Source organism: Miscanthus floridulus, chromosome 9 (assembly GCF_019320115.1).
Source record: "Miscanthus floridulus cultivar M001 chromosome 9, ASM1932011v1, whole genome shotgun sequence".
NCBI classification, from domain to species: Eukaryota; Viridiplantae; Streptophyta; class Magnoliopsida; order Poales; family Poaceae; genus Miscanthus; species Miscanthus floridulus.
Window position 1 is genome coordinate 112,191,330 of NC_089588.1, and position 17,479 is coordinate 112,208,808.

Here is a 17,479-nt window from a genome sequence, read left to right on the forward strand (position 1 = left end):
TCGCTTTGTAATCCGATGAGAGGTCGAGGACCCGGAAGCAATTGCCATCTACTCTCTATACTCATTTTTAATATAATATAAATTTCTCATTTTATAAACAAATAAAATTAAAAAACTCTAAAATTCTCTATATCTCTAAACCATGAAGTGTGCTTTGCATGCTAGAAATGAAAGTTGAATACTAGTTTTGAATAACTATAGACTGTATGATCCTCTACCATCGATGACGAAGAAAGTAGTAGGCAGTGTCTTACTTCTAATCATCAATTCAATGTTAACTGCCCCTGGGTCTTAGATGCGTTGCCCCCGAAGTCTTTTAACATCATATCTGTTTCAAGCAAATCTTCTAGGCCCTTCCCAAGCTTGCGGAAGGTAGTATAAGGCACGAGATTGATTGTTGCACCTCCATCGACTAACATCTTGGTCATTGGCTTTCCATCGACAAATCCCTTCATGTATAAAGCTTTCAAGTGTCAATGCTGAGATGGCTTATCAAATATAGCTTGTTGGGACTGGAGGGCTAGCTGAGCTATTGCTTCTTCCAATTCTTCTCCATCATACTCCTCTCCATCAGATTCTTCTTGCTCATACTTGGAGGGAGCTCTGAACTCTACAGGTAGGATGAAGACCATATCAATATCAGTCGATGGCTTGCCCTTGTCGGCTATTTGCTTGATGTGCCATGTCCTGGGTCTGTTATACTTCTAAGCCTCTAATTCTCTGTTCCTTAAGCATTGAACTCTTCTTTTCTAGCTCCTTGTCAGACCTCCTAGACACCATTTACCTTCTTGCCAATCATGCTCTTTCTCTTCATCACGATTGGCCCAATTTTGATCATGGACACGTTTGCCAGACCGATCATGAACTCCTTTATTTTTTATGCGCCAATCCATATCGTTAGATTGATAAGTCAAATGTTCATGGATGGACTAGCGATTGGATTGAGATTGCCTGAATTCTGCATACTGATTACTGCATTCTGGACAATTGCATCTTGTAGGCAATTTTAGACCTTCATTCCAACAGTGTTGGAAGAAAGGACAACTCCAATGTAGTTTGGCTTGTTCTCTCTCATAACTTTCTTCTTCACACCGACACTCATATTCTTCTTCTTTAAGCTAGCGCTGATAGTCCTTCTCCTTCTAGCATTGTCATTTGTTCAACAAGATTCTAGAAGTCACACGAGAGCACATAGCACTAGCTTTGGATGTCTCACCTTGTTCATATCGGCCCTTTTGCTGATCACGTTGTTGCTTGTATTCATGAACCAATTTTTGGACTTTGGGGTCAACCGACCCATCTTCTTTGGCCCTAGCCGATGTTAGGACCTTTGTCTTTCCCTTAGCCAACTGAAACTCCACCATATGCACCCCTAGGAAAGGATGTCCATCTATGCCCATTGCTTATTTCTTGGCTAGCTAAAACTTGATCTTCCCTTGTGCGATGGCCTTCTAAATGTGTACGTCGAAGACTCTGCATTCACTAGTATTATGATTGGTAGCATTGTGAAACTTGTAGTACTTCTTTCCCTTTAATTCTTTAGCCGAAGGGATCATGTGATTGGCGGGTAATCTTAACTGTTTCTTCTCCAGCAGTAAGTCAAAGATCCTATCAGCTTTCTTGACATCGAAGTCATAGATATTCTCCTTTTCTTTCACCCATGGACAAGGTACCTGAGCCTTGCCCTATGTCCATTCAGCAGTCACGACTTCATCATCTTCATTAGAGTTTACTTCATATAGATCAACCATAGCGCGGTACCCTTCAAATGTTTCTCCCTACATAGGGTCCAATGCTGATTCTCAAAGGCAGACACTCTCTGAACTAAGTGGGACAAACTTTCAAAGTCCTAACCATCAAACTTTTCTCTGATTAATGGAGACATCCCTTGAAGGGCCAATCTAGCCAATTGGCCATCAGATAGATTCAATGAATAGCAATGGCTCCTTACTTCTTTGAATCTCTGAATGAATTTAGAGCCTGACTCATTGTTCCTCTGCCTCATGCTTGTTAGATCCGTAATCTTCTTCTCCCCTGTTCCACTATAAAAGTATGTGTGGAACTTGTTCTCCAAATTGACTCATCCAGTGATGGAATTTGGTTCGAGCGAAGAAAACCAACTGAAGGCTGGTCCAGATAGGGACAAAGGGAAGAATCAAACTTTGTGTGCCTCGTCAACAGATGCATCTCTAAGCTGGATGAGGTAGAGGCTGATATGTTCCATGGTTGTCATCTCATCTCCGGTAAATTTGGAGAAGTCTAGGACTCTATAGCGTGTAGGGAGTTGTACAATATCATACCAAGCTGAGTATGGACGTTGGTAAGAGCCAACTTGTCCTTTGGGCTTTAGACCAAATTGGCTCTGCTTCATAGCAACTATTCTACTAGCAAATTCATTAGCAACCATGCCAATGGCTTCTTGTCTCGGCTGTCCTTGGGTCTGGGCTTGAGATCCTTATACTTGAACTTATTGACCCTGAGTCGGAGGCTGTTGTCCTTGAACCTAAAGCTATTGTCCTTGAGCTTGAAGCTTTGCAGTTATAAGGATTCTAATACCCAGGGTGTGGCATCATCTCATATGTGCTGGCATCAGAAACTAGATGATACCCTTCTCAATAGTTGATCTGATCATTGTGAGTAGTGTATCCTTGTAACCGACTATTGTAGTAGGCTGGATTAATGTCTCTGGTGATCCATGACACTGATGGAGCGATTCTATAGGTCGATAGAGGCGTCTGATTGGAAGTACTAAACCTCCCCTGAGCCGACCATTGCACAACCTATTGAGTGGTCAGCAAGGTTGGCTGCTAGACTGAATATGCTTGAGTCTATCCAGTTAGAAGTTGGGCTGTCTGAGTAACAGGAGCACTTGGATATTACTGAGCTGGTGATTGCCCCTCTGTCACTTGACCTTGACCTTGCCCCCTGCTGCTAGCAGGAGTTGTACTTGCCTCCCTATGGTTAGCTGAGCTTGAGGGTCTAGGCTTGTACTGCTGGAGGCTGCTGCAATGGTGGCTACTGATACTGCCCACCATTCGGCTGTTGACTAGAACTAGTCACAATGCTTCCCACAGCGGAATGGTTGAAGCCACTGAAATATGCTGGTCCCACTTGGTCAACTGGCACTCCAAAGAAAACTATCTTCATAACATTGTCAACTGTATTGGCAAGCACCTGAATGTGATTTGTAATGACTTCATTGACGATTTTGTGGATCATCTGGGCGGCAAGTCTAGCTTCAACTTCTTCATTTTGATCGCTCTACCCATGTAGGAGAAGCCTTGGCAATGGAGTCTTCTAGACGACTGATTCGTGCATCCTACTATAGGACAGCAGACACTTCTCTTTGAATTCTTTTATTGCCTGCTCAATGTGTGCTTTCTGGTCGTCAGGCAGGTCTTCAAAGCTGATCTTGAGTATGGCGTTGTTGTTTTCCATGTTGACGATTGTGTGCCAAACCGTGTCAATGTCCAAAAGGGGTGATGGGGTCATCCCTCATCAGTGGCCAGGACACACGAAGTAACACCGGGGAGAGACTGTGTGGTGTAGATCCCGAGCTCTCTCCAGGCTTAGGAAGGGCACCGGACCAGATGGTTGTGACCTTGGGGCGTGCTAGTCAATTTGACCTACAATTGACAAGGGAGCAAGATTGATCAGTAATTTAAGGTGGAACATGCCAGTGTTTATCCAGGCAGGTCCAAATGTGCAGCCAAGTGGCTAGCAAGATAAAGCTATCAACTAGAGAGTTGATATCCAGCATGTTCATGATGCATAATAAGGAAAACGAGCATATCGGCAATCATTAGTTTTTCAAATACATGGATCTATACTGCCGATTTCATGAAAGGATGCGAAAAAGTGTACAAAGTAGGCATGAAAGCATCTATATTGATTGAGAAAAATACTAGCTTTTATTTAGGGTAAGAACAAGTAAAAGCATGTAAACAACCAATATATATTCTCAACAAGACATGCTATAAACTAACTAGCCGATTCCCGTGAAAGATAGGGTCGTAGCATGTAACCACTCAACCATTAGACGCACATGAACCCGTACGCCTATCAGATCCAATCTACTATATTTAACAGTGGGGGTCAGACCTAACCAATGCAACCATAATAAAGATAACAAACTAAACCTTCTTGTTTTACGTCTTGCTACCTGCTTGCCGAAGAACTCATTCCCTTGATGATGTCATCTTGCTAGCTATTCTATCAATCTAGTTACCTGATTTGATTGAAGATCTCGGCCTTTCCTTGGTAATTTCCTGTCTTTAGGGGCTTCTCACCTCGAACCAAATTTCGGTGTCAACACAACCCACTGTGCCACCCTATTCCAGCTCAAAGCTGCCCACCTCGCTGTTGTCACCGCGTAGAAGGCCGAGCCATGCTCGTCATCGTCATTGCATGGGATCATGGGGTTGCGCTACCACCTCTCCCCACGTAGCGCGGATGTGCCCCGACTAAGCACCGTAGCCTCGAGGATGTGCCCTAGGCCGATCTTCACCTCCATGGGGATGCTCCCCAGCCGAGCATTGCCACCATCTTGCATAGATGTGCCCCCACTGTCGCACTCCCTCGATGATTTGGTGAAAGAAAGGAGAGAACAGGAAATTATTAGTGTTTATGGGAGAAGGTGCCTTCTTATATACTTGTGCATTGCATCCAACCGTTTTAGATTCATGAGGTGTTGATCCAATGGTTGAAATACATCAGGATGCATAGTGTCGGCCCAAGAACCATGCTATTCCTGGCACTACCATCGTGCCATGCCAGGCATAGGCACGGTGGGCCTCGGGGCAGGCCGTGCTATTTTAGTGCTATACTAGTGCCGGTCGAGCAGGCCTGGCCCATTTTGCCATCTATAGGTGCACCGGTGGGAGCCTAGGATTGGGCGAGGTAGCTCTCATATGCAAATGGAAGGGATCGGCCCTAGGTGCCTCGATGAATGGACTAGAGAGTCTCTGCGCCAGAGAGCAGGGCATAGCCCTATTGACTCGATGACGTAGATGCGAGAGAGGCGGTGAAGGGAGTCAAACATAGGGGTTTGTTAAGTCCCCAAGAAAAGTGCTCCTGCCTGATAGATCCCCAATTTGATCCCCATTGGATCAATTGGGGGCTTGTGGTCCACACCCATCAGGTACACTCGAGCGTACCCACTGGTCAGAGTTGGGCAATGCTCGAGCATGCCCATGCCCACTAGTCGGGGCTCAGGGGCGCATCAAGGCTCTGGGCTCCCGATCAATGGCAACCTGAGCCAGACCCTAACCCAAGCAAACGCTCATACCAACAACTAACGTCCTAAGCCCTGGCCAACCCACTTGGCATCCAAGGCCCCAGCAGGTATGGAGATTCCACAGGTGCTGTCGGCCACTCCATCGATAGGGTCACGCAGATGGTGTGACACAACAAGACAAATGACTCCATCGACTCTAGGGGTGTGTGGTTCTTGGGCCCACTCATTAGCCCCATGAGCTGGGGCGTCTTCACTACCAAGGTCGCCTTAAGATGGTTCACCCGGTGGAGGACGAACCATAGCAGATAGTACCTGATGGTCAAGTGTTAGGGGCCTGAGCGAAGTTAGGTGACGCTCACAGCTTCCCCACCTCCACGACAATGCCAAGGTCCATCCACGCTGTAGCAGCACCCACCTGGATGCTGGTGCATGAATACCATAGACCAAAGCTCCCAGATGACCTTATACGTGACATTCCTTAGGATATAAGGGGAAGGTCGGCTCCCATAGAGAGGGGGTTGGACAAGAAGAGTTCAGTCGATAGATTAGATAGTTTGAGAGGAACAACAAAGAGTTCCTCCACACGGCAGCCCAGCAAGAGAGAGGGCTGATTCCCTTACTCGTTGTGGAAGAAACCTCACCATCGATGAGCCATAAGATAGCACCGAGCGATCCCCTAACAAACTCTCATTTTCCTTCATTGTAATCCCTGATTTTGGTGCTATTGAATATGAAGAACTCATCACTGTTGGACGTAGGGTCTCAACAGCAAGAACCAGGATATATTGCCATGTCTCTCTCATGTTCTTGAGTACCTGAGCCACCTGAGACCCACACTTTTTGACATATAACAAACAATGATGCTTGCCATGATTATGACTCTATGGTGGCTGGAGCCACCTGCCTCATTGCTAGAGTAGGTCGCGTCACCCTAGAAGGCAGCGACCGCCTTCGCGAAAAGATATCCGTCATGGCCGGTGCCTTCGCCCTAGACCAAGTTATCAATTTTGGGAGCATGGCCTAGGTTGTTGTCTGCTACGGTGAACTACGCCCCCTCATGGACGCCACGCCCTTGGACAATGAGTCCTTGGCGTCGACTCCTGCACTGGGCCTCCTGGGTGCGGACCTTGAAGTCCTTGCCTAGCACATCTAGCTTGGTTGTGATCTGAACCCCACCATGTTGGAGCACCGCCCAATGGGCTCCTGTGGCCCAAGACGGCCATCACCATCAATTAGGATGACCATCCCTACCACATCCCTCATCCAGGGCAGTACCCGCTTGTCATTCACCTTCGAGATGGTGGACTTCACCTGCACTAACCATGCCTTCCTTAGGCGGCCATGCTTTATGAAGTTCATGGTCATCCTGAACTACACCTACCTCAAGCTGAAGATGCTAGACCCAATGGGGTCATCACCATTAGCACCAACTTCCTACAGGCCTACTGTTGCGACTAGTATTGCATTGCCCTGGCGATTGTGATCTCTACCTCTTGCAACTCTATGAGCTCCGAACATGATGCAAGAGAGGCACCAGGAGGGAAGAAGGCCAAGACAGCTGCATCGCTCGACCAACTGAGCTCCAATGAGGCCCCCAACGCTACTAGTGGCTCTGAAGGCTCGGTCGGCCCCTCCATCTAGGCGCTCGGATCCCAAAAAGGAACTAACCCAACCGAGGTGTGTCCTGACCATTCCCCTAAGGGAAGGACATGGCTGAGCCCCTAGCCCAACAGTTGGGCATCCACCGCATGCCAAGGCATCCTACCCTCTACATCAATAATGTGTCTAGGATGCAAACACAAAGCTACGTAGGTTAGTCTCCTCGGCCATCTTTTGTTCTTGTGTGTTCCCTCAACTTTCCATTGTAATATGAACCACGGACTTATTGTAATCTACTCTCTTTGAAGGCATGGTGTGACTAGGATCACTTTATTGTATGAGGATGACCCATGTGTAGCAAGTCGAGCGAGGGATCCCCACCTACGATCAACAACTGCTGCTAGGCCAGCTCCGACCGCTACACTACCAGCTATGTGGCTCTCATACCTTAAATCATTTCATTGCTTCATTTTCGTATCGATCTCTGACCCAATGATAGGTCAAGTCAACCCACTTTCTGACAGAGTTGGCGCCCTAGAAGGGGCACTGCTGAGGGTTGAAGGCCGACCCATGAGGCTTCAAGGCCACTCGAGGCACCTAAAGTGCAAGGGATATTTACTAGTGGGCACAAGCGGCCTAAGCTGGGTGCTTATCAAATGATGTCTAAGTACTGACCAAGAGAATCATGGTGACCCAACGAGGGAGGCAGCGAGCCTTCGAGCCTGGTCGAACAGGCTCAGGAACCATGCGAGTGGCTCAGTCGGGAAGCAGAGAACTACCCCTATGGTCCGAGAGCAAGGAACAGAATTACCGGATACTTGGGTTCTTATGTGATTACTCATGAATGTAATTTCATTACATGGGAACGACCCAAAATCGATCACAATATACGATGGCAAAAACCATTAAATGAAGGCCGCCTATACGATGGCAAAAATCATAGAAGGTCGCCTGACCTTTTAGTCGAGATTCCATGGCACACAGATAGGGGCAATAGGGGCCCGACCGGCCCCTTCCCTGACCGCACCTCCCCGTGAGGCAGGCACGAGGATGGGTTGCAGGGCAGGAGGGTAGGAGGGGGAGCCGATGGACTGGCTCCTACCCACCTCCTCCTTGCAGCTCCAAGCCTGACGGCCTCCCCCCTCACCATCGGAGGGCTCGGGTCAGATCACCACGCCCTTTGGTCGGCGAGTCCAGCGGCCGCCCGACCGACTGACCCTTCCCCTAGAACCTCCTTGTACCCAACCTTCCTCAGGAAATAAGGGGAAGGTCAACTCCCATAGAAAGGGGGATGGAGACATAGAGTTTAGTCGACAGATTAGACGGTTAGAGAGGAACATCAGAGAGTTCCTCCACATGGCAACCCAATAAGAGGGAGGGCCGATTCCCTTACTTGTTGTGGATGAAACCTTACCGCCGACGAGCTATCAGATAGCACCGAGCGATCCTCTACGAAACTCTCATTCTCCTTCATTGTAACCTCCGATTTGGGTGCTCTAGAATACGAAGAACTCATCACTAATGTACATAGGGCCTCAATAGTCCAAACCAGGATATATCGCCTTGTCTCTCTCATTTTCTTGAGTACCCGAGCCACTTGAGACCTAGACTTCCAACATCTGACAAACAAAGATGCTTGCCACAGTTACTAACCCGCAACAGGCGGCTCCCAGGCATCTAGGCAGATCAAATCATGTAGGGAGTAGGGCAGCGACTTGGTGAGGAAGATGCATGGTTGGCAGCTCTTTGGGCGCTCTGATGGAGGGAGTGGCTCTAGTGCGACCAAGCGGATGGCGAAGCGAGGGAGCACGAGCATCGGAGCAGTGGATAAATGGTGTCATGCGTGGATGGGGAGGGTAAGTGCCTAAGCGGCGGCCATCGACATTGGGCAGGGGTGGATGTATGTGCGAGGTGGGAGCCAAGAGGTGGAAGCCAACGATGCGCCTTGGCCCGCTCGTACCCTGTCCCTTTGCAACTCTATGGAAATGGCCGAGTGAATCGGAGGTGGCGGGTCAGAGCAGGGAAGGGCATGGAGCCAAGGTTATTTTGTGGGCCGGGCCGTGTCACTCAGCGTGCCTAGGTAGCCCAAGCACGACCCTAAGCATTAGGCGCTCCGGCCTGCTCGCCACCGGACCATGGCGTGCTTGTGCAGGGCCAAAACACAGGCTTTGGGCCATGCTACCTTCCCGTGGGCCATCCGAACATCTATAGGAAGGGGTGAGGTGTTATGGCCTTATAGGATAAGGAGGGCCATTTTAGGCTGCTTTGTTGCAATTTTGGGTGGGTGATGAATTCAATCCAAACATTTTGGTTGATAGAAAAATTAGTTGACCTGATGGAAAAAGGCAAAATTTTTGAAAAAAATTGGTGAGATTTTGGTGAGACTCTGAGGGTATGCAATTTGGGTTTGATTCACAAAATTGACGGCCATGCGAATGCATGCTATGATTAATTGGAGGGTTGGTGGGAGCTGAGACGTCGGTCCAATGAAATTTTACTCCAATCAAGTTTCCTTTTGAAAAAAAAAAGATAATCACGCATTAGGGGTCCACATCGTCTTTAGGTCTTGTTTAGTTCCCCTAAAGTTTAGTCCCTATCACATCAGATGTTTGGGCATATGCATAGAGTATTAAATATAGACTAAAAGAATAAATAATTGCACAAATTGGGACTAATTTGTGAGACAAATTTTTTAAGCCTAATTACTCCATGATTTGACAATGTGGTGATACAATAAAGCTACAGTAAACATATGCTAATGACTGATTAATTAGGCTTAATAAATTCGTCTCGCAGAGTACCGGGGATTTCTATAATTTATTTTATTATTATTATTCGAACACTCTCATGTAACAAACCAATATAATACTTAATGTGATATGTCTAAACTTTAACCACTGAATTTAAACTACGTGTTAATCGCTGGTCCTCGACCACGTAGAATCGGCTGGAAGACAGATAGCGCGTCGTGCAATACTGCAGTCATACGACAGCACACCATACGATTTTTTGCATTTAAAAAAGTCCCGGCCTCAGGACGCACGTCTACTCAAGCACGACGCTCGACTCATCTTCCTCCTAGTGCAGAATGGCAACGGCGGCAGCACGACAGCGCGGTCGCCACGGCCTTAGAGCAACTCCAACTTACTCTCTATATTCTTTATAAATGCTATGAATAAAGATTTTGATAAAAAATTATCTTTCAACAGCTTGTCTAATGATTATGCAAATATAGTCATTTTCTATTCTAAATTTTTCGTTAGCCAAAAATAAAAGACAAGAATGACTCTCCATAATACACACGAGATATAGAAAAGCTGTTATAAAGTGAAAAGATATAGAAAACGAGATATAGAAAAACTGTTAGAAAATAAAAAGATATAGAAAATGAATTTTATGAAAATGACTCTTCAAATGATGATGTCAAAAGTGAGATTTAAAAAGACTTTTGGAGATGCTCTCTTTCTCACCGCCTGGCGAAACAGTTCTCCGCCGCAAATAATGGCGAGGGAAGGGCCAGGTGGTTGAGTAAATCTATTAAAAAAATCAGGCAGCCTAACCTTCCCAACGGGTGGTTGTGCTCCCGTAGAATACGGCTGTTATCGGGATTTTGTTCCTTAAACCAGAAGTACAAGACATTCTATCTTCATCATTATTAACACGGCAATATATCTCGTGCGCACTACCATCCGTTGGGAAGAACCACTAGATACTGATTCAATAGATGGGGTGAGGGGTGGGGGGCTTAAACACAAAAAAAATGGCATGTCTCACCCAATCCATTAGATCAGCATCCAGTAGTCCTCATCGGTAGTTTTCAACTTTGCATAGGTTATTTTGTTTGCCTATTAACACATACAATCTTTACCTGTTTATAAGCAGTAATACGATATATTTGTACTATAAATAGTTGCAGCCTTACGTCTACAGATGCGATAGCGACACAAATCTTCTTGTTCCTTCATCCAATGGAAACGGCAGTGGCGGCGGCGCGGCAGTACGGAAGCTCCGGCCTCACGTCTCTGTCCCACCGCCTCGCGAAGCAGTTTACCGCCGCACATGGCGACGCCGCACGCAACCTCGTCTTCTCGCCGCTGTCCATCTACTCCGCGCTCTCCCTCGTCGCCGCCGGTGCCCAGGGAAAAACCCTGCGCGAGGTTCTCGACCTGCTAGGCACAGGGTCCCGTGAGGACCTCCATATGGACGTCAGGCGCATGGTCCAGCAGGCCATCCCGGCCAGTCCGCAGGACGGAGGCCCGCGCGTGTCCTACGCATCCGGCCTATGGCACGACTCCAGGCGGACGCCGAAGCCGGCGTACCGCGACGTCGCCGCCGCGTCCTTCAGGTCTGTCGTGCGCGCCGTCGACTTCCTCACCAAGGTCAGTCGGCATGGAATCCATATGGTTCGATCTGCTAATGTTTCGCATTCATAGATATATGCGGTCGATCAAATTTTATTTTCCAGGCTGAGGAAGCAAGGATCCAGATCAACAGTTGGGTCGGTGAGTCAACGAACAACCTCATCGACTCTATCCTTGCTCCAGGATCCGTGAACAGCACCACGCGCCTCGTGGTCACCAACGCCATCTACTTCAAGGGCAGGTGGGACACGCCATTCGAGAAGCAAAGGACGAAGGAGGACAAGTTCCACCGGCTCGACGGCAGCTCCGTCACAGCCCAGTTCATGAACAGTTCTAAACGCCAGTTCATCGGCGTGCACGACGGGTTCAAGGTGCTCAGGATGCCCTACACGTACAGGATGCACAGGGCGCCAGGTCTTCCCAGAACCATCCCACCACGATACTCCATGTGCGTCCTCCTGCCGGACACGCGCGACGGCCTGCAGGGCCTCATGGACGCCGTGGCGTCCAGCCCGAGCTTCCTTCAGGACAACCTGCCGCGGAACAAAGTCAAGGTTGGGGAGTTCCGGGTTCCCAGGTTCAAGATGTCCTTCACCAAATCTATGAGAGAGGACCTCCAGGATCTCGGCGTCCAGGCCGTGTTCTCAGGGGCAGCCGAGCTGCCTGACTTGCTGGAGGAAGACGGGTCGCATGAACCGTTGTTTCTTGGGGACGTCCTGCACAAGGCTGTGATCGAAGTGAATGAGGAAGGGACAGAGGCCGCAGCTGTTACTGCTTGCCTTATGCTTGGTTCATGTGGACCGGGGCGGCAGCCTCCGCCGCCTGTGGACTTCGTCGCGGACCATCCATTTGCCTTCTTCGTGGTGGAGGAAGTGTCTGGTGCTATCCTCTTTGCTGGACATGTCCTTGACCCTACGCAATCTTAGTGCTGACTGCTGAGCACAGATAGTAAGCATTATGCATCTGTTTATCTTAGACTTGCTCTTCAAATAAGATTAGTAAAATACCAGAATTAAGTTGTTTTGCCTTCTATACAGTCATTTTATGGGTACCAGTACCTCTTATCGAATTAGTACCAGTACGTCTACCAGAACATGCAGTTCCATTCATTGAATTGGTATGTGAAAAGACACTATGATATTACCATGGTATGAGCAATTCAGCTATATTGAAAATAATAATTCCTACCTTTCATATTCATACTACTTGCGGAACCATCTATCGATCCTCTTAGATCGCCGGCCATGGATCATAATCTATCCATCTGAGCACAGCCTTTCATCGTCCTCTGCTTTTCGAGTCCTCTGGGTAATTCTGGAGTCTTTCTGGTATGGTAGTGTATAGGTTACTACTAGAAGGGTATGCTTCTGCAAAGTGTGCATTCCATGATTGTGATGTAGTTCTTCATTGATCTGATTGTGAGATACTTCTGTAACATGTTTTGCATGGTTTAGATTTCTTTGATTCATCATGCTGCAATTCATAAAATCAGTGATGCAATTAGTTCATCAATGTTTTAGTACTTTGAGTCTTGTTTTAGTACTTTGAGTCTAGTTTCGAAAGTTGCCTTTTGGATTGTGAGTGGAATCCCTTCTGCATTCTGGAGTCCAGCAGACTACTCCAGAGCAATTCTGACCATCTAAGCTCTAAGAAGCTGTATGACTATCGGCTGTAGAACTTGTACTGAGAGAGTAGGAATTTGATGCTGGCAGAGATGAGCATTTCTCTATTGGGTCTTGCTGTGGTATTCTCAAATGTACTGAGAGAGTAGGAATTTGATGCTGGCAGAGATGAGCATTTCTCTATTGGGTCTTGCTGTGGTATTCTCAAATGTGTGTGAGCCGTTCATTTAATTAGATCGGATGGTTAGGATCGTCTAATACGTGAAATATACATTTATTTAATTTTAATTTTTCCAAATAGGAAATAAGGGAAGTTTCTGATATAAAAATATTTTTGTTGACACAATAAATCTTTTTATTTTATAACTTTTAAACATGATATGATTTGATTAGCACATTTATTTAATTTTAATTTTCTAAAGTAGGATAAATATGGGAAGTTTCTGATATAAAAATATTATTATTAATACATGCATGATATATGATAAATCTTTTTATTTTTATAACTTTAAACATGATATGACTTGATTGTTAGCATGGAACTGTAACACCCTAAAAATTGCATGATTTTGAAATAGGAGAATTTGATTTATTATGTATTTTTGTGGGCATTTAAATTTAGAAAAATAATAACTTTGTTAAAAATAAAATTAAAAATAAAATACATTTTGCTGCATATTTTATTTGTGATGCTTTGGTTTGATTGAAATTTGCAAAAGAATTTAAATTTGAGTTAAAATTGGATTTGAAAATGCGTTAAGAAAAATAGAAAAAAGGATTTTATTTTCTTATTCTTCCTTTCTTGGCTTTTGGCCCGAGCGGCCCACTTCTCTCGCTCGGCCTTCTCTCCCCTCACTGGCCCAGCTCGGTCCATCTTGTTTTTTTCCATAGCGGCCCATTCCCCGCGCCTCCTCTTTTCTCCCACAGTGGCCCAACAGGCGCCTCCGCACCATCCTCCGCAACGGCCCAATAGGCGGCTCAAGACGCCGCGATGCATTTCCCGCCTCTCCTCCCGCGCCCTGTGCCGCTGCTAGCCGGCCCCACGCGTCAGCGACACTGTTCTTCTTCTCCGCGTGTCTCCGCCTCGGTCACAACCGCCGCCGCCCCGGACTCCGCTCCGCCTACGCCTTGATCCTTGCCGTGTAGCCCAAGTCTCCCCAGGCCTTAAATACCATCTGCCCGCGCCCGTCCCTCTCCATCTCAAGCCTCGGAGCCGCAGCCGTCTTCGCCAAGTCGCCGCATCCGCCAAACCCTAGCCGCCATCACCGCCCGCTTCGCCGCCGAGCCGCGCACCACCCTCCGTCGCTCTGCGCCTCGGTAAGCTACCTCGCCGAGCTTGCCGCTTCTTCCTCTATCTCCCGCTTCTATCAACATTTTGGTTGATAGAAAAATTAGTTGACCTGGTGGAAAAGACAAAATTTTGGGGAAAAATTGGTGAGATTTTGGTGAGACTCCGAGGGTATGCAATTTGGGTTTGATTCACTACAAAATTGACGGCCATGCAAATGCACGCTGTGATTAATTGGAGGGGTTGTTGGGAGTTGAGACGTCGGTCCGTGGAAATTTTACTCCAATCAAGTTTCCTTTTGCAAAAAAGATAATCACGCATTAGGGGTCCACATCGTCCTTAGGCCTTGTTTAGTTCATCCCCTAGAGTTTAGTTCTTATTTCATCGGATGTTTCGGCACATGCATGGAGTATTAAATATAGACTAAAACATAACTAATTGCACAAGTTGAGACTAATTTGCGAGACAAATTTTTTAAGCCTAATTAGTCCATGATTTGGCAACGTGGTGATACAGTAAAGCTACAGCAACACGTGCTAATGATGAATTAATTAGGCTTAATAATTTCGTCTCGCAGAGTACTAAGGACTTCTATAATTTATTTTATTATTACTATCCGAACACTTACATATGACACCCCGATATGATATCTAATGTGACACATCTCAACTTTAAACCCTAAAATTAAACAAAGCGTTAATCGCTGGTCCTCAACCACGTAGAATCGGCTGGAAGACAGATAGCGCGTCGTGCAATACTGCAGTCATACGACAGCACGCCATACGATTTTTTGCATTATAAAAAAGTCCCGGCCTCAGGACGCACGTCTACTCAAGTACGACGCTCGACGCATCTTCCTCCTCGTTCACAATGGCAACGGCGGCAGCAGGACAGCGCGGTAGCCATGGTCTTTGACCAACTCCAAAAGACTCTATACGGCCCCTTTTGGCTTACCCCATATTCGATTTGTTCGGCTTTTTTTTTAGTCGGAACAGTATTTTTCTCTTACAACAATTCAGCCAGAACAGTGTTTTTCAGCCAGTTTCATCCAAAATTCTGTCAACCGAACGGGACCTATATCATTCATAAATGCTAGAAATAAAAATTTTGATGAAAAATTACCCTTTAAGAATTTGTCTAATGATTATGCAAATATAGCAATCTTCTATTCCGGATTTTTCGGAAGCCAAAAATAAAAGACGAGAATGGTTCTCTATAATGCGCACGATATATAGAAAGGTTGTTAGAAAGTCAAAAGATATAGAAAACGGTTTTTATAAAAATGACTCTCCAAATGATGATTTAAAGAGTGAGATTTAGAAAGACTCCCGAAGATGCTCTCTTTCTCACCGCCTCGTGAAACAGTTCTCCACCGCAAATAATGGCGAGGGAAGCGCTGGGTGGTTGAGTAAATCTGTTTAAAAAATCAGGCAGCCTAACCTTCCCAACGGGTGGTTGTGCTCCCGTAGAATACGGCTGTTATCGTGATTTTGTTCCTTAAACCAGAAGTACACGACATTCTATCTTCATCATTATTAACACATACAATCTTTACCTGTTTATAAGCAGTAATACGATATATTTGTACTATAAATAGTTCCAGGCTTTTACGAAACGGCAGTGGCGGCGGCACGGCAGCACGCAAGCTCCGGCCTCACGTCTCTGTCCCACCGCCTCGCGAAGCAGTTCACCGCCGCGCATGGCGACGCCGCACGCAACTTCGTCTTCTGGCCGCTGTCCATCTACTCCGCGCTCTCCCTCGTCGCCGTGTCAGGACCGAAGCCCAGTCCTCTGTGCCGGATGAGCAACAGGAGGCATCTGTGCCAGGCTCGGCGGAAGGAAGATCTGAATGGGCTAAGACTAAGAGCGCTCCAGTGTTTGGGCCGCAATAGGTGAATGAGTGAGTTCAGTAATGCGTAGTGTGTGCGTGCGTTAGTTGCCTTCCTCATATATGTGCTGGCCTCTGCCTCTGAGAAGACATGGCTATTGTAATTCGTCTTCCTCCTATCCTCTGCTCTGCTGCCTCGCCCCTGCTCCAATTCCTCCTTTCCCTTCCCCAATTGCTAACAGGTATCTAGAGCATATCGTTCCTTGGCCGATCCATCCTATTGGCATCCTGGAACCCCACAAAATCATCCACGACCATTTCACCATGTTCCGTAAGCAACTCGGTGCCATGGATCCCAACACCAAGCTTCTGCTAGATGAGCTCAAGTCTGTGAAGACCTCGCTCGAATTGTCCCTCGGTGGGCGCATCGGGGAGGTGGAGGCGTTGCTGGGCAAGCGGATCGGGGCCGTGGAGCACTCCATCGCGGACCGATTCAACCGATTGGGGGACGCCTCCAAGGTGTTCAATGAATGGAAGCCCAAGGTGGACGCGTCGGTGGCGGAGCTGCGCTCGGAGTTGGGGGCGATCCGCAAGTCCGGCGTGGTGGTGGAGCTGATGCGCGAAGAGATGACTGCTCTTCGCAAAACCGTGAGTCGTGTGGTTTTCGACTCGGAGCCAGCGACCAATGCTGGTGTCCTGAAGTCCCAACCCGTGGTGGCCGCGGCGATATCATCTACCGGGCACCCGGCCATTGGCTCATTTGTTGGGCACGGCGTTGCACATCATCACCGGGGGGTTCAAGTCCATGACTCAACCCTCAGTCAAGGGTAAGCACACCATCCACCCCCTTCCCCAGCCCACCCATCAGTTTGTCCTGCATCGGTCTCTCTCTAGTTCGGCGTTGGAAGTGGGGGATCGAGAGTTTCATGGTGTTGAGGCGGCGGCGCATGAGCATCGCGCACATTGGGGGCCTCAGTATTCTAGTAGTAAGCTGCCGAAGATGGATTTTCTAGTTTTTGATGGGGAGAATCCAAAGTTGTGGCTCAGTCTTTGTGATGATTATTTCGACATGTATTTTTGTTGAGCCCAGCTAATGGGTTCATGTAGCCACGATGCGGATGACAGGCGCCGCATCTCGCTGCATGCAGTCCTTGTATCCGAAGGTGAAGCAGGTCAGTTGGGAGGAGTTTTGTAAGTTGGTCGTAGATCATTTCGGTCGGGATCAATATGAGTTGCTGATTCGCCAGTTGTTTCACATACGACAATCTGGCAGTGTTCAGGAGTATGCAGATAGGTTTACTGGCTTGGTAGATCAACTCATAGCTTATGGCAAAACTACAGATCCCCTGTTTTATGCTATGCGCTTTGTGGATGGGTTGCGGGATGACATTCGTTCTGCTGTGCATATGCAATGCCCGTCTTCTGTGGATGCTGCCTGCGTTCTTGCCTTGTTGCAGGAAGAACTGGTGGACCCTGGGTGGAGGAAGTCACCATCCAAGTCTCTGCCCATGCTGCCGCCGGCCACCGCTCCTGATCGTGGTGGTC

At 47.4% G+C, this 17,479-nt stretch overlaps 1 protein-coding gene across 2 annotated transcripts; it reads left to right on the forward strand.

Moving 5' to 3' along the window:
- The first annotated feature begins 10,800 nt into the window (after positions 1-10,800).
- LOC136482668 (putative serpin-Z6A) lies at positions 10,801-12,331 on the forward strand. Of its 2 annotated transcripts, XM_066479875.1 has the most exons (3): positions 10,801-11,214; positions 11,301-12,144; positions 12,234-12,331. In XM_066479875.1, exons 1-2 carry the CDS (start codon positions 10,804-10,806, stop codon positions 12,120-12,122), a joined length of 1,233 nt encoding a protein of 410 aa, XP_066335972.1. In that variant the 5' UTR covers positions 10,801-10,803; the 3' UTR covers positions 12,123-12,144; positions 12,234-12,331. The 2 variants fall into 2 exon arrangements, with proteins under 2 accessions (XP_066335972.1, XP_066335971.1); XM_066479874.1 differs by having other exon boundaries at positions 11,301-12,322.
- Positions 12,332-17,479: the final 5,148 nt, after the last annotated feature.